The sequence below is a fragment of the Rhineura floridana genome, chromosome 1 (genome assembly GCF_030035675.1).
Source record: "Rhineura floridana isolate rRhiFlo1 chromosome 1, rRhiFlo1.hap2, whole genome shotgun sequence".
NCBI lineage: Eukaryota > Metazoa > Chordata > Lepidosauria > Squamata > Rhineuridae > Rhineura > Rhineura floridana.
Genome location: NC_084480.1, coordinates 107,028,948 through 107,051,512, shown reverse-complemented (window position 1 = coordinate 107,051,512; position 22,565 = coordinate 107,028,948). Strand labels below are relative to the sequence as shown.

The 22,565-nt window shown below is 42.7% G+C and overlaps 1 protein-coding gene across 3 annotated transcripts in view; it reads left to right on the top strand.

Moving 5' to 3' along the window:
• The first annotated feature begins 361 nt into the window (after nt 1-361).
• Nucleotides 362-22,565, top strand: part of PGM5 (phosphoglucomutase 5) — an 87,913-nt gene continuing 65,709 nt past the window's right edge. Inside the window, exons 1-3 of one of the 3 annotated variants that reach the window (XM_061628743.1) lie at nt 363-1,023; nt 20,745-20,907; nt 21,959-22,105. In XM_061628743.1, the coding sequence (XP_061484727.1) occupies nt 763-1,023; nt 20,745-20,907; nt 21,959-22,105 (571 nt within the window). In that variant the 5' untranslated portion in view covers nt 363-762. Of the gene's footprint in view, nt 1,024-20,744; nt 20,908-21,958; nt 22,106-22,565 lie in introns of all 3 variants that reach the window. The other 2 variants (XM_061628734.1, XM_061628753.1) reach the window with 2 other exon arrangements.

Sequence of the window (22,565 nt, the reverse complement as noted above, 5' to 3'; positions counted from 1 at the left end):
ACTCGACTGGCGTACATTGAAGTGGATGTCGTGTAAGTTAAGGTTTTCAACCCCAGAACAGCTGGGGAGAAGCGGTGGTGAATACTTCTTATATATGTCCGATTGTAGTTGTACCATGAAACCCTTTTTTTAGCTTACTGTCAATTCCAGCAGGCAAGAGGAAAAGCCGATCTTTCTATAAAGGGCTGAGCAGCGTTGTACAAAATAGAAAGCGGGAGATGTGACAGTGTGTGATCCCCTGGAACAAATGTGTTTCATGAAACACCCCAGCCTCTAGTTACATCTCTGGCAGCAGACAACAATCCTCGGCTTTTCTTTCCAGGGTTATTATTGGCCAAGGCTGCTGCTGCTGCTGCTGCTTGCAAAGGAAGGCTTCGCCGCCCTCCCCCCTTGTGTCCTTGTTCAAAAAGGGCAGTTGGTTTGTTTCGCACAACATTGCAGAGCCGGGAGGCGCCCAAGCCGAAGAAAAGCGCCTCTTTCTCCTGTTCGCTTCCTGCGACGAAATTTCATCTGGGAATGATAAACCGTTAAAGGACACTGAGGAACAAGGATTAGGCTGGAAAGAGGTGTTGTAAGGCTGCTAGGCGTCCAGGGCATTCGGGCTGTGGTTTCTGTGAGGAGTGTGCGGGGCGGGACTCAGATTTCATCCCCTTCCCGTTTGAGGCGCCCAGAACACAAAATTCACAGCGAGAGGAAAAGAAGGTTAAGCCAGGGGCTCCAGGCGGACGGCCCTGCCGAAGGAGAGGCCGTGGTCGCTGCGCCATGGAGGGGAGCCCCATCCCGGTGCTCACCGTGCAGACGGTCCCGTTCGAGGACCAGAAGCCGACGGGTGGCGGTGGGCTGAGGAGACCCACCGCGGTCTTCGAGAGCCAGCGCAACTACCTGCAGAACTTCGTGCAAAGCGTTCTCTCGTCTGTTGATCTGCGCGACCGCCAAGGTTGCACCATGGTGGTGGGCAGCGACGGCAGGTACTTCAGCAGGACGGCCATTGAGGTGGTGGTGCAGATGGCGGCAGCCAACGGGGTAAGGGCGGCACCCTGCGTGCACCTCGCTGGAGCACCCTTAAAGACGGCTTTATTACATCCTCACAGTCAGAGAACGGGAATAGGCTTTTTGACTACTTTCCCCATGTGCGTCGTGGGTGTTGTATGGGATTCTAATCCACTTTAGGGATTTTGAATACAGAAACCAAACGAAGGTAGCTTTTCCGGATTAAGTAACACAGGAGTGCTGTGAACTTGTTTGTGCAGGTGGCTGTTCTTCTCTGTAGGACAGGCTAACCTCCTGCACCTTCGATGAGCCCCGTACTTGCACTCATTGAACACCATGTATTCCTACACTGCACCACTGCTATCTATTGCTCCCCCCATTCCTTGTAACCTCTCCATCTGTTATCTACAGTAACGTATCTATGTGGAACTAACCCTTTGGTAGTCTGCCTACTCACCATTCAGTACAACACCTGCCTGAACTTGAGAACTTTTGTCTCATGGAAGTAGTTGTAGAGAGCAGTTCATGGTAGTGCGGTAGAGAGCAAACAGTATGGACAACTGTCTCTCTGGTGTTTGTTCACTGGTTGGCATGTTCCACTGAATATTTTTGAGTCCTCTAATTTCAAAACAAAGGTTTTCCCTACCATCTAAACCTATGTTAAAATAACTTTTAGATATCATAAATCTGTAGGCATTCATCGTGTTGTACAATCCAACTCGCAATCCCTGTGTGAGCAAGGAAAGTTGCTAGATCCAGATTTAAAGCATGAAAGCTGGTGTTCTGCTAGCTGAATATAAATTCAGTTGAATGTTATATCCAAGATTAGGCATAAATCCAAGGCACCCAACAGCAAAGTGCACCATTTCCATGGGAGGAGAGACTCTGAGTAAGCTTAGCAGTCATGGGATAAGAGGAGAGGGCCTCTTGCGTATCAGGAATTGGTTAAGTAGCAGGAAGCAGAGAGTAGGAATAAAGTGACAATCTCCCAATGGAGAGATGTAGTAAGTGGATTCCCCCAAGGATTGGTATTGGGACTTGTGCTTTTTAACTTGTTCGTAAATGTTCTTGAGTTTAAGGGTGAGCAGTGAGCAGTGGCCAGGTTTGCTGATGATACTAAATTGTTCAAGGGTTGTTAAAACAAAACAAAAAGTGATTGTGAAGAGCTCCAAAAGAACTTCTCCAAACTCAGTGAATGGGTAGTAAAATAGCAAATGCAGTTTAATGTGAGCAAGTGTAAAGTGATGCATGTTGGGGCAAAAAATCATAATTTCACCTATACACTCAGTGACTGACCAGGAATGAGACCTTAGGGTTGTGGTGGATATCTCAATGAAGATGTTGATCCAGTGCACGGCAGCTGTGAAAAAGGCAAATTCTATGCTGGGGATCACTAGGGAAGATATTGAAAATAAAAGTGACAATATCATAATGCCATTTTACAAATCTATGGTGCGACTGCATTTGAAATATAGCATACATTTCTGGTTGCCTTACCTCACAAGGGAGACTGTAGAGTAGGAAAACATTCAGAAAAGGGCAACAAGAATTATCAAGGGGATGGAGGAAAGGTTGCAGCATTTGGGGCTTTTTAGTTTAGAGAAAAGGCAAGTAAGAAGTGAAATGATAGAAGTGTGTAAAATCATGCATGACAAGGAGAAACTGGATAGAGAAAAGTTTTTCTCCCCCTCTGAGCTCGTGGATCCAATGAAGCTGTATGCTGGAAGATTCAGGACAGATAAAAGAAAGTACTTAATGCAGCACATAGTTAAACTATGGAACTTGCTCCCAGATGAGGCCATGATGGCCACCAACTTAGATGGCTGTAAAAAAGAATTCGACAAAATAATGGAGGATAGGACTACAAATGGGTACTTGCCATGATGGCTACTCTCTGCCTCCACAGTTGGAGACAGTATGCTTCTGAATAGCAGTTGCTGGAAACCTCAGGAGGGGAGAGAGCTGTTGTGCTCAGGACCTGCTTGCGAGTTTCCCACAGGCATGTAGCTGGCAACTGTGAGAACAGGATGCTGGACTAGATAGGCCATTTGGCTTGAACTAGCAGGCTCTTCTTATGCTCTTATGAGAGGACGGTTATGTTTGTTAACCCCACTTATTCCCAAGTATTTATCCTCTGTTTTGTGCTATTGTTTTCCTGGTACCCACCATCACTGTACTACATTCTTGTACTATTTATCACTCCATCTTACTTGCCCATCTACTATATAATCATTCGTTTACCCCTCCCATGCTCACTTGTATCCCATCCAGTGCACACAGATAACATTTATGCCTGGTCACTGATCCACTCATTTACCAATGCTGTTCCACCCATTTGACCATTATATTTCAGCTCACTTATTTTCTCTATAATGTCACAATAGCATACTTGGGTCTCCTGGATAATTTACACCATCTTTCTATGCAGGGTAGCTGAGTTTCTTGGTTCATAGTTTCACCCTTCCATTCACATCCTCTTCCACATGTATCCATCTATCCAAGCTCTTTACCCACCTTGCCCACTTTATACCACTGCACCATATTGTTCATTATTCCCAATCACTGAATCCCATTAGTCTAAAACGTAGAGTGGTATTTAGTGTTAGTTCTACTCAGAGCAGGCCTACTGAAATTAACAGCCATGACTAACTTAGGTTCATTAATTTCATTGGATCTACTCTGAGTAGGACTTAGTTGAATACAACTCATAGATTGCGCAATTGCTTGCTTTGATTCCTGATGTTTCTTACCTATATCCCCTTGAGCACCCATATAACATACCTGCTAAATTTCTGAGTATATCACCAAGATTTCTTAAGGGATATTCAGAGGTTGTCTCCCAGTTGAAGAGCTGCAGGTTCCCAAAACCTCTTCAGCTAATGGTACTATGCCCTTGAATCTATTTAGGAAGGAAAATGTGGGCTGACACACATATTATTTGCGAATGTGTGGAATGTTACAAAATATTCTCAGCATTTTAGACAAGGTTATACTTTTAAGAGGCATGGGAAGCTTTCCTATTCCAGGAGGGAATTTACCATAATTTTAATTGTCAAAGACTGGATTTCATCTCATCTTCTGGGAGAACGTATTTGTGTTTCAGATTGTCACGCCTGTGTGACCCTGTGCTTAACTTCCAAAGAACAATAAAACTGAAGACAGCGGAGTTACTGTACGAAGGGAATGAAGGCAGATCTGCCTTGCAAGGGGAATATAGCATTGGGCCGAAGTTTGTTCCACTCAGATGGTGTCTGATATCTTTAATGCAGACTAGTAGTTTGGTTGGTTCCTTATGCTCTGGAGAGAGAAAGAGAGAGAGATGTGATTATTTCAAGGAGAGTGCCCAGAATATATACCTGCTGCTGGGGATAAAAAATTGATTTGGTGGCACACATTTTGGGAGTAGGAGTCTAAGAGAATATCATATAAACAGCTGTAGGCCTTCTTTTTTAATGACTGTGTGTTGCATGGTTATTGTTTGGCACAAGCTAGCTTGGGAATTTTACAGCGGCTAGCCATTTAACAAAAACAGAGATTGATGTTGATGTGTTCCTGTGAGAGAATGTGAGATTACTGCAAATGGGGCTGGCTCTAGGCTCTCTGGTATCCACACCAAAATATTTTAAACTTACCTTTTTTCTTGGCTGGTGTTCTTGATGATTGGTTATCATATGTTGACTCTTTGCCAAAGTCTTCACTTTCCCAGTAACCTTAGCTGAGCGAGGGGGTTGTTCACTGTCAAATACTCCCTTCTTCTCTGTTCTTCTATCAGAAAGTAGCCCCTCTGGACCAGACATTAGCCTCTATGTTTGGTTAATAAGATCTCATTGGACTTCTCTGTCAAGAAGGTATAAGCTAAGGTTAGTATGGGGAGGTGTTCCATTGGAGAGGTCAAAATGCAGGGAGGGTATGATGGGAATTAAAAGGCATAGTAAGCAGAGTAAGCATGGTCACTAGCTCTGGGCGAGTTTCCCACTATGAGGCCTGCTATGTCCAGAGCTTGGAAGATTACTTTTAAAAAGTAATAAATTACAGTTACAATACTTGGCCCAAAAAAGTAGTAATTACCGTTACAATTACAATTGCCCTGAAAGTAACTGATTACTTTACTTTTTCTCAAAGGTAATCACTACAATTACATTTCAGTTACTTTTTTAAAAAAACTCCTACAAGGTGCTGACCTTGGCTGCTGCACATCTAAGAAGCCTAAAACAATATTAAAAATAAACACACACACACAGGGGGTAGTAGAATAAAAAAATTATCCATAAGATTAACATAATGGCATAACAGAATCTCACATCCCCCCAAGCAATGAAGATACCCCAACTCTTGAAATCAAATTTTACACTTGAAATGCTTTTATAATATGTTTCTGTTATGTCTCAAAAGAACAAGATGCTCAAAGAGCATGTCAGACAAGGAATGTCTTTTTACAGTCATTACAGTTGCCACCAGTACTGAACAGGCGTTCTACTGCGGCGCTTGAAGGCATGCCTGTGTTGTGCTGCAAAAAACACCGCAGCACACGTGGAAAGCCATGGAGTGATGACACTTCCCTGCTGGGAGACCTCAGGTACCTCACCAGTTCCTCCTCAGCAGTGTCCACTGCTGACTTCTTGCCCTGGGGCAGAAAGTTAAAGAAGTCATCTTCTAAGTCATCTCCTTCCTGGTCTTTATCTGAAGACTGATCACTGTCCTCATTAAGTACACCCATCTTTATTTCAGCTTTCAACAAGGCTTCCATTGTGTATCTAAGAAAGAGAGAGGATATGTTAACACATATATGTTAGGAAACCATCATCTGCTCTTCATTTCCTGATGCTTGTCATGTCCCCTGGTTCAGGGTCCAGCCTGAGCCTGTGGATGATGACATGGAAGGTAGGAAGGTGACCAAGTCACCACACTCATGGGGCAGCACAGCAGACCCTTAAGGATTACCTGCAGCAACCCAAGGTTGTGATGAGGAGCCCCAGGAAGAAAAGGCCCAGCCCCTGCCTACCACCTTAAGCCCTCTGATGCCTCCCTTGAGACAACATTTCCCTTGGAGTAATCCACCCAAAGGGCTTCCCTAATGTTCTTATTTGTTGGTATGGGTGGTGGCCTGACACGATTCCAGCCAATCTAGTTTGAAGCGAGGGTGTAGGCAGGCTGCCAGAAGAAGCCTCTTGTCCTCCCAGATAGCTGCAAACCGCTTTCTTAGGGCTTCGCGCACACCTCTCAGCAGCTGAAAACAGTATGTGTACCTCTCAGGTTTGTTTTCCAGTCCTTCTAACTTGCGGTCCAGATTGCAGAGCGTTGGTAGCAAATACTCCATGAACATGCTATTCTCCCGTTGCAGGATATCTAGGGACTGGGCTAGTGGCTCCATAATCTCTGTGTATTCCTGTACCACTTCAATCTCAGCAGCTGTGATCCTGGACAAGGAGCAGCGGTCCATTATGGCATGCATTTTAGTGGCACAGTTGACAGGAGCTCATGTAGTTGCTTCAACGCATCAAAGGTGGAATTCCACCTGGTCTTATTCGGTACCTTCAGATACACACCACATTGCACACGGATATACTCAGCAATCTGTGCTGACTGGTTCTGCTTGGACCACAACTTGCTGCACTTTCCCATCAAGGAACGAAACTGTTTCTTGAAAGGACCAAGAAGACTACTTTTGGAGGAGTCAGAAAGCATGGCCTCTATGTCTTGTGTTGCCACAAGGTTGAGGGTGTGGCTAGCACATCTCTGGTGTGGTGGTAAAACAAAATCCTCTCCTGAGTCTGCAGCTTCTTCCTCTGCCTCAGGTCCTGTATCCAGGATCTCACAGATAGGCACAAACTCCACCTCAGCCTCCTCCTCCTCCTGGTTATCACCATCATCGTCACTGGTGCCTGCAGCTTCCACTGGTTCTTTGGCCATGAAAACTCTGAACACTTTCACAAAGTTGGAGGAGCCATTGTCTGTATAGTGCACATAACTTTGTTGTGGATCCTGTACTGCACATGTACATCATGCAGTGCTTTTGAAAGGACATCGTATGTATGGCGCCCCTTCAGACGCTTACAAGCCAAGGCCCCGACCTCACGTTTCAGGGTAGTTGGGTTGATCCAGTGGGCTGTTACCCCAAAGTAACTCTTCTTGCCATTGGTCCAACAATCTGCAGTGGTTGCTATATATGCCACAGCACCCATTCGGTTTGCAAGAGTTTCTCTCATGTGGCATGCTCTCTTCTCAATTCTGTCTCTCAGAGTCTTGGCACATATGATGGTGAGATCTTTGGGGAGTCCAATGCGAACCAGATTAATGAATGATGGTTTGTCCACAGTCTGAAGTGGTAATGTCTCCTCTACAATGAAATCAATGATTCTCCTGTCGAGATTGCTCTGGGTGACAGGCTCCTTGCTAGATCCCCACCTCTCAAGGGTTGTCTGCTGCTGCTTCAGCATTTTGGGAGGAGGGGTGTCATGCATTGGTTCAGGAAGGCCACGTCTCCTTGCCTTTATTGCTTCTTCAATTGCTCTCAGCTTCTCAGGGTGTGCCCTCTGAGGAAGAAGAACAAAGCATGAATCCAAGAAAAAATGGAAGAGGAACTTCACAATTTAAACATAAATAGACAATGGACACTCTTTGAGGACCAGCATGACAAAGGCTTACCTCAAAAGGTTTCTTCACATTGGATGAGGAGGAAACAGCTGATCTCAGATTTTTGATCCTTGGAAGGCAGTAATTGCATCGTACAACAACATTTTTCCCACTCTGGCTCACAAATGTACAAGCTTTCTCAAAGCCAAACCATGGTACTTGCTGTTCTGCAGATGTGGCTGTGGGCATCTGGCACTGCTTCATGCCCTCCTCCTCCTCATGCACAGGGCCTCCTTTCTGAACCTCACTTTCTAGTTTTGCCTCCTCAGGATCAACAAGCTGTGACTCAAGTGGCCGCACTAACTGACTGCTGCTCTCAGCAGCAAAACCTGCAACAGGCGTCTCTGTAATAAACAAGAGATAATGCTCCTATATGGGTGAACTTCAGCTGTGATGTGCCCCCATCTCTTCCCCATGCTGCAAGATGCCCCAGTCAGAGTGGAAGTAAGCAGGTCGACAGCACAATTAAAAGAGATCCTATTTGCATCATTTTTGCTCACTGAATAACCCTGCCTGGGCCAGTCTAACCTACTATCTCACAGGGTTGTTGTGAGAACAAAATGAGACTAGGGTTCAAATCCCCACCTAGCCATGAAGCTCACTGGGTGACCTTGGGCCAGTCACTGCCTCTCACCCTCATGAAAACCCTATTCATAGGGTCACCATAAGTTGGAATCAACTTGAAGGCGGTACATATATTTTTTATTTTGAATATGATGATTATGATAATAAATATGCAGCATTTCAAATTAATTCTGTATGAGAAGCATTCCATGCCAAGCTTGGAAAACCAAGGATGAGGTATAAAATGTAGACAAAAATACTTTTGACAAAATGCCGTTTATCTTTTATATCTATATCTATAATTAGCAATACAGCTGAATGATGTATGTAAAGTATTTTTTCTTTCCCTTTTCTTTTTTATTAATATTTTAGTACTACTGCTAAAGTTCTGATGAAAGAATAAAGCATTCATTAGCCAAATTCAAATGATTAGAACACATCACATAAATTCCACTGAAGTTGGAGTTTTTGCCATAGAAAATGAAAAAAAACATATAACCTATGATAGCCCAATAGACAATCAGAACTAATATAAAACCCTATTGCTTCTCATTTGCAAATCTTGCAAGATCTAAAGTTACTCTAGATCATGTGAGTTCAGGTGATGCATGTTATGTACATTTGTATAGATATTAGCAGAGATTGTCAACAGTCTATCTCTCTCTGGGACTGGGAATCTCTTTCTCACAGAACATGAGTTTGAGAGCTGGGGGACTGAGAGGAGGAGCTGCAAGGACCCTACTTCTCACCTCATCTCTGCCAAGAACAAAAAAATCAGCCTTAAGCCATTTATTATACGCCTAATGATTTATTATTATTATTATTATTATTATTACTGAGACAGTTTTTGTCCCACATACAATTCAGTCTTGTGATTAAACAGGACAAAAATACAAATAAAAAGAAAGATGGAGTTCAAATAAATATACAATAAAAAGCTAGCCGGCATTTTAAAAGGCAGGAGTGCTCTGTCTGGATAAATACAGCACACAGGTATGCATAGGAACAAAGGGGAGAGTTCAAAAAGGGGGGGAAGGAAGAGAAGTAGGCCGAAGTTTCAGAAGTGCCTTGTGATTGATGGGGGGGCGGCAGCAAGGCAAGGAGAGGCAGTGGGAGGGGCAGAAGGGGCCACGGGGGGCGGGGGGGCAAAAATGCCACGGGGGCGGAAGGGGCCGCGGGGGCACACACACACACACACACACACACACACACACAGAAATAAATCATCATCACTCACCTCCACAGCTCTTCGCCATTCTGCTGCTGCCTTCTCCTCCGTTGTCCTTGCCCTGGCTTTTTCCTCCGGCGTCCATTTTTTCCTCTCAGACGCTAGCAGGCCCTGCCTATTCACCTCTTCCCTCGTGCCTCCTAACACAGATCACGAGGGAAGAGAGAGTCTGCGCAGAGGTCCAATCAGTGTGAGGCACATGTCTTGTGTTAACCAATCACAGCCAGGAGCTGACTTCCCCTTGTTCCCGCCCCCAAGTAACGTCCAACCTAACGTGGAAATGTTAAAGTTGCAGCTGAAAAGTAGGGAAATTACTAGTCGTTCCGTTACTTGCCAAATGTAATGGAATTACCCACTCGTTATTTAAAATTGTAACTAATTACAAGTAACTCGTTAAAAATAACGAGTTACTTCCAAGCTCTGGCTATGTCTGGTGAGTTTTTTAGGTACTTCAAGGGTAAGATTGCTTAGCTCCATGGTGATCTTGACACCGTAATTGGTGCAGAACCATGTGAGGTGTCCAATGCCATATCTAGCCAGGTTTTGTGGGAACAAATTCAATTGATGTGGCTTGACAATGTTGACTAGTTAGTTGCAGCTTTGCATCTGACTACATGCTGTCTTGATCCCTGTCCCTTGTGGTTAATAAAAACCTTGCTGGCAGGACATGATCCAGGGTATGGTGAATACATCACAACACGATGGAGTGGTGCCTGCTTCTTTGAAAGAGGCAGTGGTGTGACCAATAAAAAAAGCCAGTAGTCTGCATATTTACTGACCAGTTGCTAATGCATGTTTTCTTGAGAAGGGGATTGAGAGTGTTGTGGCGGAGCAGCAGCAGGCATTCTTGGATGTAATTTAGCATCTGGATCAATTTCAGTCTGGGTTTGGACCTGGTTTCAGGACCAAATCAGCCTTGGTTGCTCTGATGAATGTCCTTTATCTGAAGAGGGACAATGAGGTGCAACCTTGCTTCTTTTGCTCATTTTCTCCAAGTCTTTTGATACCATTTATCCTGGACCCAACATATTTTTTCTCTGCCCCTTTCTGTTATATAATCTTTCCTTGTTCCTTACAATATCAGACCTTAGGTCTTTTCTTTGCCATTCAACTTCTGAGCACCGGGTGCAAGTATGCCAAGGTGTTGTTAGGCATAGAACCTCCCTCTTGTCTGCTGCTGTAACAAAACTGCTGGACTCCATTGTAGAGCCAAGAAGGACCTGCATAGGCTTGCATAATAGTAAAACTGTGCTGCATATGGATTAGATTTTGTGGTTCTCAGGGCTATAATAATACGGAAAACCAGTACTTCACTATTACAGTGCCGCCATCATCTTATTAACATTATAGTGCCTTAACTTGACAAGCATTCCTTGTTGTAATTTTAGAGTTGATTGATTTCAGCAAGTTTCCAAAACTATCCTACCCATAATTAGCACAGTATTCTAGCTAGAATATGGGGAGGGAGGGAATGAAACCTCAGTAGTGGAGCGCATGTTTTTGAATGCAAAAGGTTTCAGGTTCAATCCCAGATAAGGCTGGGAAAGGCTTCTGTCTGAAATCCTGGAGATTTTCTGCCTGTCAGTGTAGATCATGGGTGGGGAATCTCTGATCCCGCTGGACTCTCCCAAAGCCCCAGTCACTCTCCACAGCTGCCTTTCCCTTCTGCTGGGCTCTAATCTTCAACTGGCTGAGCAGTGCAGGGGTTTAAACCTCCCCTCCCCAGTCTCTCTCCCAGGGGCGTCCCTACCGGGGTGCGGAAGGTGCGGCCTGCACCCGGGTGTCACCATGAGGGGGGTGACACCCAGAGCCACCCCGCCCCGCGTCGTTGCCTGGCAAGGCTGCGCTGACTCCTCCTCGGAGGCGGGCAGGTGGACGAGAGCGTGAGTGGGAGCAGCGTTGGCGGGGTGAGGGAGGCGCGCCGGCGTTCCCAGGCTTTCTGCGGCTGGGCTCCCCTCCGGTGCGCGTCCTCCCAGGGGCATAGACAGGGTGGCTGGCCTTGAGTGCGCACGCGCAAGCACAAGCCCAGCCACCTCGTCCATGCCCCTGGGAGGGCGCGCACCGGAGGTCCGCACCCCCCCGCACTCCCGCTAGTGACGCCACTGCTCTCTCCATGTTGCTCAGGTGATCAGAGAGTGCTGCTCAACAGCAGGGAAGATGAACTATGGCTGAGTCTTACTGCTGGGCTGATAAAGAAGGGAGAAATTTGCTGCATTTCTGGGCTGTGCAGCATGAAAAGGAGCCCCTTTTGCTATGTGCAGTACCGAAGTAGAGTGACCTGCCCATAGGGGAAGAGAGTGATCTTTTCTTTCTTGGTCAACTCTCTCTGTTTCAGGGATGTTAAGAAAGGGGAGCCTCTTTCTCACCATATATCACAGAAACTATGCAGACAAGTGTGTGTGTGTGTGTGTGTGTGTGTGTGTGTGTGTGTGTGTGTGTGTGTGTGTGTGCGTGCGTGTGTGCGTGTGTAACAGAATGACAATGTATTGTGGGTGAAGGATGTGAGTAGAGTATATGTTGGTGCAACCCACTTTGGGCTTTGGTTCCATTTACTGTTGGTATACAGGCCTAACCACTTTCCCCTGAGGGCATGCAAACTTTGGGAATGAACGTTCCTCACCCCTAGTGTAGACAGTACTGAGCTAGATGGACCAATAATCTGACTTAGTTAGTATAAGGCAGCTTCCTAACTATTACTTTCTGTTTTAGTGCACTGAGCCAGTTGTAAAGAAGGAGGGGATGGGGGAGGGGAAGGGAGGGGGGAAGGAAGGGGGAGAGAAGGGGGAGAGGGACGGGATAGGAGGAAGGAGGAGGGGAGGGCAGTTTTGATCATTTGCATGCTTTTTGAGTTCAGTGGGATTCACTCCTGAGCAATCATGCTTAGGATAGATGAAACAGACCTGGGGGAGGAGGGGTGGGGAGGAGAGGGGGTAGGTGGGCGGGTGGGCAGGCACTGGGTAGAGGGGAAGCCCCTTTCCTTTCCTTTCCAAAAGTATAGCATTGTGAACAGAGTCATTCTTTTTCAGGGTTTCCTCCACCTTTTTATTCTACAGCAGGCACATGTAGCCTCCCACCCCAATTTAAACCAAAGCTGTCCCTGGCTACATCCACACCAGACCCTTATTTCACTTTAGACAGTCATGGCACCTCTCAAAGAATTCTGGGAAGTGTAGTTAGTGAAGGATGCTGAGAATTGCTAGGAGATGCCCTGTTCCCCTCACTGAGCTTCAGTCAAAGCGGCTGACTGTTAAACAACTGGTCACTGGAGCTCTGTCAGGGGAATAAGAGTCTCCTCTCAGCACCCTTCACAAACTATACTTCCCAGGATTCTTTGGGGGAAGCCATGATTGTCTCAAGTAAAATCCAAGACTTGTGTGGGTGTGGCCCCCTGATAGGCAAGCCAAGAAGCTGTGAGTGGCTTTTAGAACACTGAGATTTAGAACTGTTGGTTCTTACTGAGCATGCCTGATATTATCATTCAGTTCAATGCAAAATTTATTAAATTAATTAAAAATCAGACATGCATTTTTTTAACTTTTAAACTGCAGAAGATGAAGGCCAGAGTATGGGGCATGGTCAGTAATAGGATTACAGGTACTCTGTGAACATGGCTGATTTTAAATTAATGTCAACAGATTATGAGAACTCTGACAGAAAAAAGTCCAAAAGGGGTCTGCTTTCTCTCTCTCTCTTTTTACACTTTGAACTCTCTATTCTCTCTGACTGTTTTGTGTATCACCATGAAAATTTAGAGGGTTGTTAAGCAAGCGTTTCTGAGTTCAGGACTATAAGTTTTCTAAGGTTTGGTTTTGAAATGACCTTATGGGAAGCATCGGAATGTCATGGGGGGTATTTTCAATTTAACATTGCGGAATGTGAAAAATCCATGCTGACTATACTTACAGCCACTTGTGGCTGTATAAGTAAAGGATAAGAAAGCAAAGACTCAGCAGTGCCCAATATATAGGCCTCACTCCCACATAATGTTAAGCAAAACCATGTCTTAGTGAGAGCAGGCAAGCATGTGGGTATCCAGAGTGAAAATTGCGCCTGCTTTGCTCCTCCCAGGTCCTGCCATGCTACGTGGAGCTAAGCATTGATTTAGCTTAGTGTTATGTGCAAACCTGGGTTCATGGTTTTTCTCCTTCAGACAAACTTTGGTTGCGGCTTTTGATTTGTTGCGAATGAGACAAACCAGAAAATTGGGGACATACATAACACCAAGCCAAATTGTGGCTTACCTCTAGATAGTGCAGCAACAGCAGGACCAGGGAAGAAGCTAGGCCATGATTTTCACTCTGGGTACCTATCCACAAGCCTGCTTGCTCTTCCTAAGCCATGGTTTGGTTTAGCATTATGTGTGAACCAGACCATAATCAGCATGTGTTATCAAGTTTAATGTGGGATGTTACCAAGAAGATTTTTTAAAGTTTTTTTAAACTTTATTTTAAAGTGACTCTGTTAATTTAGAGAATCTTTTGAAAATGTACAGCTTCCTGGAAAGTGTGCCGGTGAAATATTTGTTGGAGAAAGCAGTTCTTTGACCCCTGCCAAATAGGCTGCTAAAAGTTACAATCATTTGTGTAAGAAATATGTGAAATGCAACATGACAGGTGTGATGTAATTAAAGTTTAATTTTAAACAGGAGCTCATTTTATTTTCCAATGAAGATTTTTAAAATGTCAATTATTTATTTAAACCATAGGTTAGCTTATCTTTAAGACAAAAAAATGAAGTATTTAGAATGACAAATAACCTGAATGTTTGTACCTGCACGTAAGTTGGTTGTGACCTATAAAGCACTTAAGCATATTGCCCAACATGCCTGGTAGAGTGGCTCCACTTCTGTCTTTTGCAATCTCTACAAGCCAGTTTATATATCCATAAAAATATAACAGGGGATAGCTCTTCTGGAAGAATACCACTTCAGAATGCATCAGTAGCAGAAAATTAATCAAAATATATACAGTAGGGCCCTGCTTTACGGCGCTTCGCTAATGCAGCGGTCTCAATTAGATGCAATTAGACTAAAGCCCCACTCATACGGCGCTTGTTCTACTTTTACAGGTGTTTTCGGGCGTCGCACGCCATTCTATTCAATGAGTTCCACTTTTCAGAGGTTTTTGGTTTTCAGCGGGGGTCCGGAACGTAACCTGCCGTATGAGTGGGGCCTTACTGTATTAAAAAATTACAATGTAAATAAATTAAAATTAAGGTCTATCAAAACAGCAAAAAATAGAGGCGTATTAATCTCAGTCACACCACCTGATCTGCTCTCAAGGTACTTGCAGCTGCAGGAGCTGCCTTTGTAGCTGGAGTCAGTCAAGAGCCCTACTTTTTAGGCCAGGGAGAGATTAGCCAGACAGAGAAGCAGGAACCAGATCATTCAGGTTGCACAGCTAGATGGTTTTTAGGCACTTTCAGCAGATCCTCTTTACCCACCCATCTCCAAACAGTTCTCTTTTCTGCTATTGCTCAGAAGCACATGTAGGCATATTGGTGAACCACGAGCATATATGTGCACAGTTTTGGTTGCATTTGCTTGTTAAAGGATAATTCACTTGCCCTTTGCACTGTTAGGTATTGCATGAAATGTTGCTTAGCTTGCGGCACATATGAGAAAAGTTGAGTTGTTGCTGTGGATGGTAGACTTTCTACATGCTGTTCTGTTGTTGTTTCATAGGAAAGAAACAAGTGTTGTAAAGTATGTGTTTCTACCACAAGAAATGTGCTGTGAATGAGCAAACAATTGGAAAGGCTAAAAGAAAGCTTTTGGCAATCTGTAAAAAAAATCTGTATATTTTCTCCACCCTTTTAGTACAATTTGGCAGAAAGGGTTGAGTGAAGACAACACTATAATAATCAAGAGGCAAGTGGCATGATTTCAAAAGCAGCTTCAAAGACAGAAAAGAGGCCATAAAAGGATAGAAAGTACTCCAAAACAATTCAGATGCAGGTTCTTGGAAAGAATTAGAAATCCCGGAAAGTTTTGAGTTTGGGCTTGGTACTAGCTTCAGGGGCTTGTGAAAGCCCACGTCAAAAGAGAGGTGAAGCTTACATTTCTTCTTCAGCTCATATTAAAATCCAAGCTAAAGAAGAATTCCCAGTTCACCCACATATCCACCTCAATCTTCCCAAGACCTTCCTCCTCCCCTTTAAATTGCACTTATCAAGTAGTGCAACAGAAGCAGAGGCAGTGGTGATGGCACTTCAGGTGCAAGAAGAAGGAAGGTGGGGAACTGGATCTCTCCCTTCCCTCTCTGATGTATTGCCAGTGGCCCTTGGCATTTGAAGATTATCCAAGGATTACTGCCATTCACTTGGAAAAACTATAACTCCCAAGGGCCACTTGGATTACCCCACTCCCCCGTGTGCTAGAAGCATGCTGAGAACGGAGGAGGAGAGTACATCTTCCTTCCTTCCCTTACTGAGAGTGGGAGTGCCACCAGTGCAGCTCTTCCCACTATACCACCTGGTAAATTTAATTTAAAGGAGGAGGTTGGGAGATCAGAGTGCCTGAGTGAGAAAGAAGGGACAGGCAACTTCTGAACTTAGATTGGTTTGGGAAATAAGGCTGTTTCTGGATTTTTGGGGAACCAATTTCATTTGGGCTAGGTCTAGGAGGAGTTTGTCCATCTCTAAAAAGAATAAAGAAGTAGTTATTAACACATTAAAAACTCATTTGAAATGAAAAATGATTGTTTAAAACTGCTCTGAGTTTACCCAATTCCTGATTGAAGGATGGCTGGTTTTTATTTTACTCATCTCCATGTAACTGGAGGGGAGGGGGAATTAATTTATCTTCTGTCAGGTTTCAGTAACTGGAATCTAGACCTTCCATTTCAAAGCTTGGTTATATGGTCTCTCATCTTTTACAGCATTTTGTTAGTTTTGAATCGGCTCCCACAATCAAGGATAAGTTGATAGTCAAAGTTAGACCCAAATCTTCCCTCACACTTGCTCTTTCTCTGTCTGGTAAGCAGCCTAGTTTTTGCTGTTGCCTAAGGAAGAAATAGGTCTCTCTTTTTCCTGAGTGAGCTTTGAAGCAAAGGGAGCATCTTTTGATTTGTGCTTAGGCAACAAAACGAAAAAGAAGAAGGAAGGGAGGGAGAGATTGCCTCTCTCTGTTTAGCTCATCTTTGATGTTCTTCAGCCTGTTGGATCACTTTCTCCTTCCTCTTATATTCCCTGCTTGTTTTCCTACTTTAAAAACAAACAAACAACAACTAATCTTGAACTTCCTCCAAGGAACTCAGGACCGCCATACACTGTTCTTTCCTCATCCCCTTTATCCTCACAGCAACTATGTCAAGTAAGTAGGGCTGAAAGATGGTGAGTGTCCCAGTGATGGTTGTGGCTGAGTGGGGATTTAAATGAGGTTCCCCTGATTGTAGTCCCCTGATTGTACACCACACTGACTCCATCTTAACTGTGGTTAAATGATCATGAATAGGCCACTTGCTGAGTTACATGCTTCCTCCCTCCCCTCCCCTCCCCTCTTGGGGAAAAAAATTAACCTCCTAGCTTAGCCACAGTTCATGAATATGTCAGTGTTAACCTTAACTATAGTTAATGCTAATGAGGATTACAACATTAAACTGTGTAAACATTTAGTTGACTGCCAGACATTATAGTTTCTTATTCTGTGACAATGCTAAAAAGATCCTTTCAAACCATCCCTGCTGTTGTCCTTGATCTGTGCTCTATTTATTTCCTGCCTTGGTTATTGCAGTCTTTTACTCATGGACATTCCTCTATGTTGACTTCCTTTTACATTGTTTGTGTTATTTTTAGATTCACTTGAAAAGACAATAATGCTGGGAAAAACAGAAGGGAGTAGAAAAAGAGGAAGGCCAAACAAGAGATGGATTGATTCCATAAAGGAAGCCACAGACCTGAACTTACAAGATCTGAACAGGGTGGCTCATGACAGATGCTACTGGAGGTCTCTGATTCATACGGTCGCCATAAGTCCTAATCGACTTGAAGGCATATAACAACAACAAAACATGGTCTTTCTCCTGCTTAACTCTTTTCTGTAATTTCCACTCCTACAATTTTTGGTTCACTTTTTACATTCTGCATTTAGATGATCAGGAATTGACACATTTTGAGTTGCCTTTGTGGCCAACCAAATACTTGTGATTGCAGGTCGGGCTCCTGCCTCAAGGAGAAGAGTCTCGACCTTATGCTGAATATTTGAAATGCAGCATAAGTTTGGGGATAAACAGAAGGACCTGGGCAGCGAGCTTAGAACTGGTGAGAAACAGCATAAACTTCCCAACTTTCCTTGCTCGCTGCACTTGCTGGGTGGTTGATGCTTCAGTTGCCTGGTAGGTACAGGGGCATGCCTCTGTCACCAACTCATACCCTCTGTCTTTGCTCTTTTCTTGCACCCAGTAAGCTCAAACCTAAAACAAATTGCAGAGTTCTGACTCATGTTTGCAGCTGGGGAGGGGGCAGGGATCGTCCCTCCCTTTGTGCAGCTCCAGTGCTGGGAGGAAGCTTCTAGCTTGTCTCATAAGAAAACACTGTGTATGTTTATGCTGTTGGCGTATCTACCAAAGATACGTCAAAGATGCAAAGACTGGGATCATTTCTCTTGTTTCCACTACAGAATTCTTGTTGTTGTTTATTAGGTTTATAGCCTGCCATTCCACCCAGTTATGTCTCTGAAAACCTCATTGCATACCAGCTAGCGATAAGAGGAAACCTTTGGGTAACTGTGTGTACTCTAAAAGAACAGAGGTGGAAATCAAATTTTTCTTATGATCATTAGGCATTCAACGCTTGTTTACTTTTGAGCAACACTGAGATTTTATATAATGGGGAGAAAAATATAATAATTTTGCAGAGTCTCTTTAATAAACTGTGCACAAATGTCTTTCTTTAATAATATTCTCCAGCAATTTTTAAATGCCTTTTTCAGGGGCTAAATTATTTAAAATTAAAACTTTTTTTTTTGCATTTCTCCTTTCTCCCGCTGTTTGTATATCTAATAGATAAATGAATAGTATATTTGACTCTGAAGTTATTTGTGTATTAAGTAAAAACAATAGTTAAGCAAAGCTGATCATTTGGCTGCCCATTTGCTACCGGGCCAAGTTCAAGGTTCTAGTTTTGGTGTACCAAGCCCTATACAGCTCGGGACCAGGATACCTGAAAGACCGTCTTACCCCTTATATACCCAGTCGATCACTGCGCTCTGCAGGTGAGGGCCTCCTGCAGATACCATCTTATCAGGAGGTTCGTTCTGCACAATATAGGAAACGGACCATTAGTGTGGCAGCGCCTACCCTGTGGAATTCCCTCCCTTTGAATATTAGGCAGGCACCATCTCTGTTATCTTTTGAAGACTTTCCTCTTTTAAGTTGAGACCTATCCCAGTCTGCGTCGGTGTTAGAATTGCTTAATATGTTTTTAATAATGTTTTTAACCCTTTTTTAAAGTTTTTTTTAAAAAAATGTTTTAATGCTGTTTTGTTTTAATGTATTTTAAAATCTGCTTTTATGATGTTTCAAAGTGTTTTTAGTGCTTTGTTTGCTGCCCTGGGCTCCTGCTGGTAGGAGGGGTGGAATACAAATCAATCAATCAATTAAATAAATAAATAAATAAAATAAAGCTTTGAAATTATAGCTGTGTTAGTGACTTTGTACTTAGTGCTAAACACAGTGAGTCAATAGGTTAGTAACAGCATCCCAAATTTTTGTTATGTTGTAAGAATGGGTTGAACAGCTTTGATTCACACTACTTTTGGCAAGTGCAACCTAGCAGGCCAAAGTGTTCTGAAATGCACTGTACTCCTGGCCTTTATTTTTAACACAGAAATCTGACTCGGGGAAAGTTACAGGTCCTAGCAATCAGTCATGTCTTTGATCCAGCTGAAAGGCCACCCTGAAAGGCAGTTGCTGTCTGTTCTTTCTCATGCCAGTTAACAATCTAAGCTTACATTTGAATCCACATGTTTCAGATTCTTGCATCTTCATGGAGATTCCCAGATTTCCATTTATTACTACCTATACTTTTGTGCATCTGAAAAACTAATGGGACCTAACCATTCTGCTTGGGTTGCCAGCCTGGCCATATCAAGTTTGATTGGCCATAGTTTTCTGTGCATACTACATGGGATCAGTTCTTTCTCATTATCTTTAGTGCAGCTACTGCACTGACCAGGATAGCTGACAGCAGATTTTTTTCTTAATAATATTAGGCTCTTAGTCATGTATCTGCAGGTTAGAACCCTACATAAACAAATAGTTACTCTGAATGTCTATAAGGTAAACAATGTATTGAGGTTTTAAGTAAATGATGTAAGTTGATGTTGAAATTTAATTTTCTATTATTTTTGTTTGATTTTAGTAGAGTTTCTTTGTAAAATTTGAGATTGGAACACCATTTGATGATACATAAAATTTCTGGCCATAGGCCCTGATCTAACTCTGATCTCACCCAAAAAATAGTGGCTTGGTGGGCCTAGGTAAGCACTACAACATGGATGCAAATCACATACACATCAGCTCTGTGTGCATACAGTCCACTTCTGCTGCTCCCTTACTGGATCAGAGTGATAGGCTTTAAACTATTCTTCTCTTAAATACTTTATGCCTAAGGGGCTAATTTGTACCATTCTGCTTCATGGCTCAGTTGGCTTTGAACCCTGGTTACCCAAGTCATAGTCCAATATGCTAGCTATTGCATCACGCTGGCTCTTGCATCAGATCAGTGTGAACAGTCTAAACAACGCTAGGTTGCAATTGCTCTTTTCTAGTTAAGGGATCTTTTTAATCCTATAATTTCGGATATGGTTCTCAATGTGCATGTTTTCCAATTTCAATATTTTATTGTGTACATATTAGTTTGTTCATAAAATTATAATATCTGTAATATAATATATCTACAAAAATTATAGTCAGTGGGATGCCCTCCCCACTGAAGCATGTCTCACCCCAGTCTTATATTCTTTTGGATGCCAGGTAAAAAAACCAAACACCTTTTTTGTTGGGCTTTTAAAAGCCGATGGATTGGAAATTATTTTTATGAAGATGTTAATTGTGTAATGATAATTATCTTAGTGTTTCTGTTTCTTATATGTATGTTTTTATATCAACATTTTTCTAAAAATGGTCACAGGCCAGTTTGGTGGAGGGTAGTATAGAAATCTTTTAAAAAGCAAATAAATAGAGTAATTTAAATACTGGACATCTAGCAACATACAGTAGTTATATTTAGAATCAAGATGTTTTTTCAGTATGGTTGAGCAAATCTACATCACTCAGTTAATCAACTCCATATCAACCAAATATGATCTTATTTTGTCTGGCTCATCTAGATTGGAAGATTGGTTATTGGCCAGAATGGCATCTTATCCACCCCTGCTGTGTCATGCATTATCAGAAAGATCAAAGCAGCTGGTGGGATTATTTTGACAGCTAGTCACTGTCCTGGAGGACCTGGAGGGGAATTTGGAGTTAAATTTAATGTTGCCAATGGAGGTAAGTATTTTTAAGATGCATCTTAATTGGTTTTAAAAAAAAGATTGAAAAGAAAAGCAACTTGACTGCAAGAATGGACTTTCTACGTTTGTTTAAAGCTTCAAAATATGTTTCTACATTTTCCTAAACATTCTAAGATTTTAATAAATACAGTTATTTTCTGTGCAGCTTCATTTTATTGGGTTGTTTCCCAGAGACACCAACTGGTGTTCAGTGATCAAAAGGCCTGGAGGTTTTGCCAGCTTCTTTTTAGATATTTTATGTGTGTCAGTATGTTTGTTAGTGACTTTTGAACATATTATGGAACTTACTATTATGAAGGCCCATTTTTACACACATGGAGGCCCTTGGGATAGCAACTAAGAGGTTTGCTTTGCAGGGTATTACAGAAGCACAATGTAGGGTATTATGGAAGTCTCACATAAAATCATGAGACATTTATTTAACAAACGTATATCCTGCTTTTCCTGGCAATTCAATTTCATGTACCACTGAATATGGATGCATATTTTCATTTCCATCAATAGGCACATCTGTCTAGTTCAGTAGGGCTCAGAAAAACATTGCAATGCCAGTGGAGATACACATCCATGCCATAAAAGTATATGGAAGGCTGCATGTGTCTGTGCCTTTATCTCATTGGATTGGGACATTAGTTTGGGGATCAAAGTTTCTTTGAATAGATTTTTGTTTTCTTCTCACTTAGATCTGTGTATTAAACTAGGAAAATTCGCTATTATTCACTGAGATATTAAATCCAAAGTGTTTCTTAGGAGACTGAAAGCCAGAGACTTAGGATGTTGTCCCAGAAGAATTCAGGACTATTCTAAAAGGAAGCATTTTGTAGGTTATATACATCTATAATAGAACTTCCATGTACTACTGATGTGTGTTATGCTATCTTAAGCCTGAGTTGTATTTCACTATAGTTATATACCAAATCTTTGCTCTGATCAGGAGCATATTTACTCGAGCAGTTCTTCTGGGATTGTTTAAGAACAATACATAGATTTTATGTGTGTGTGTGTGGGTGTGTATGTATGTCTTCCAGGACCAGCTCCAGATGCTGTTTCTGATAAAATCTACCAGATCAGCAAAACCCTTGAAGAATATGCCATTTGCTGTGACCTGAGAATTGACTTATCTCGGTTAGGAAGACAAGAATTTGATCTGGAGAACAAATTCAAACCTTTCCGGGGTATTGTATTCTTTATCATAATATGGGTCTCCAAGTTGTCATGTGAATTTGTTGTCTCCCAGCTGTTGGGCTCTTGCATCAATAGAATTAGATTGTCCCTTCATAGCTTTGAGAGGATTTTTTCTCCATGATCATTTAAGGGATTCAGGAAATCTTTAGTACTTCCTGTGCCATTTTGGAGTTGATTTTACTCAGGCTATGATTGACATCCAACTCAGTCCTGTAACTGGTTGTGTTTTCCTAAATTGCATTCATGTTAGCCTTGCGTTCAAGTTTTAAAACTTTATTTCACCAGGCATATTAGTTTTTAGCTTGTTCTTGTTGAGCTTTAAGCTTTAGCTTTATATTCTGCAGCCTTTGTTTTATTCCACTGAGTTTTGTTGATGGTGGGTTTTTGTTTTTATTACCTTAGACACGTGAATGCATTATTTGTTTTTGTTTTTTGCAGCTGCTATATTGA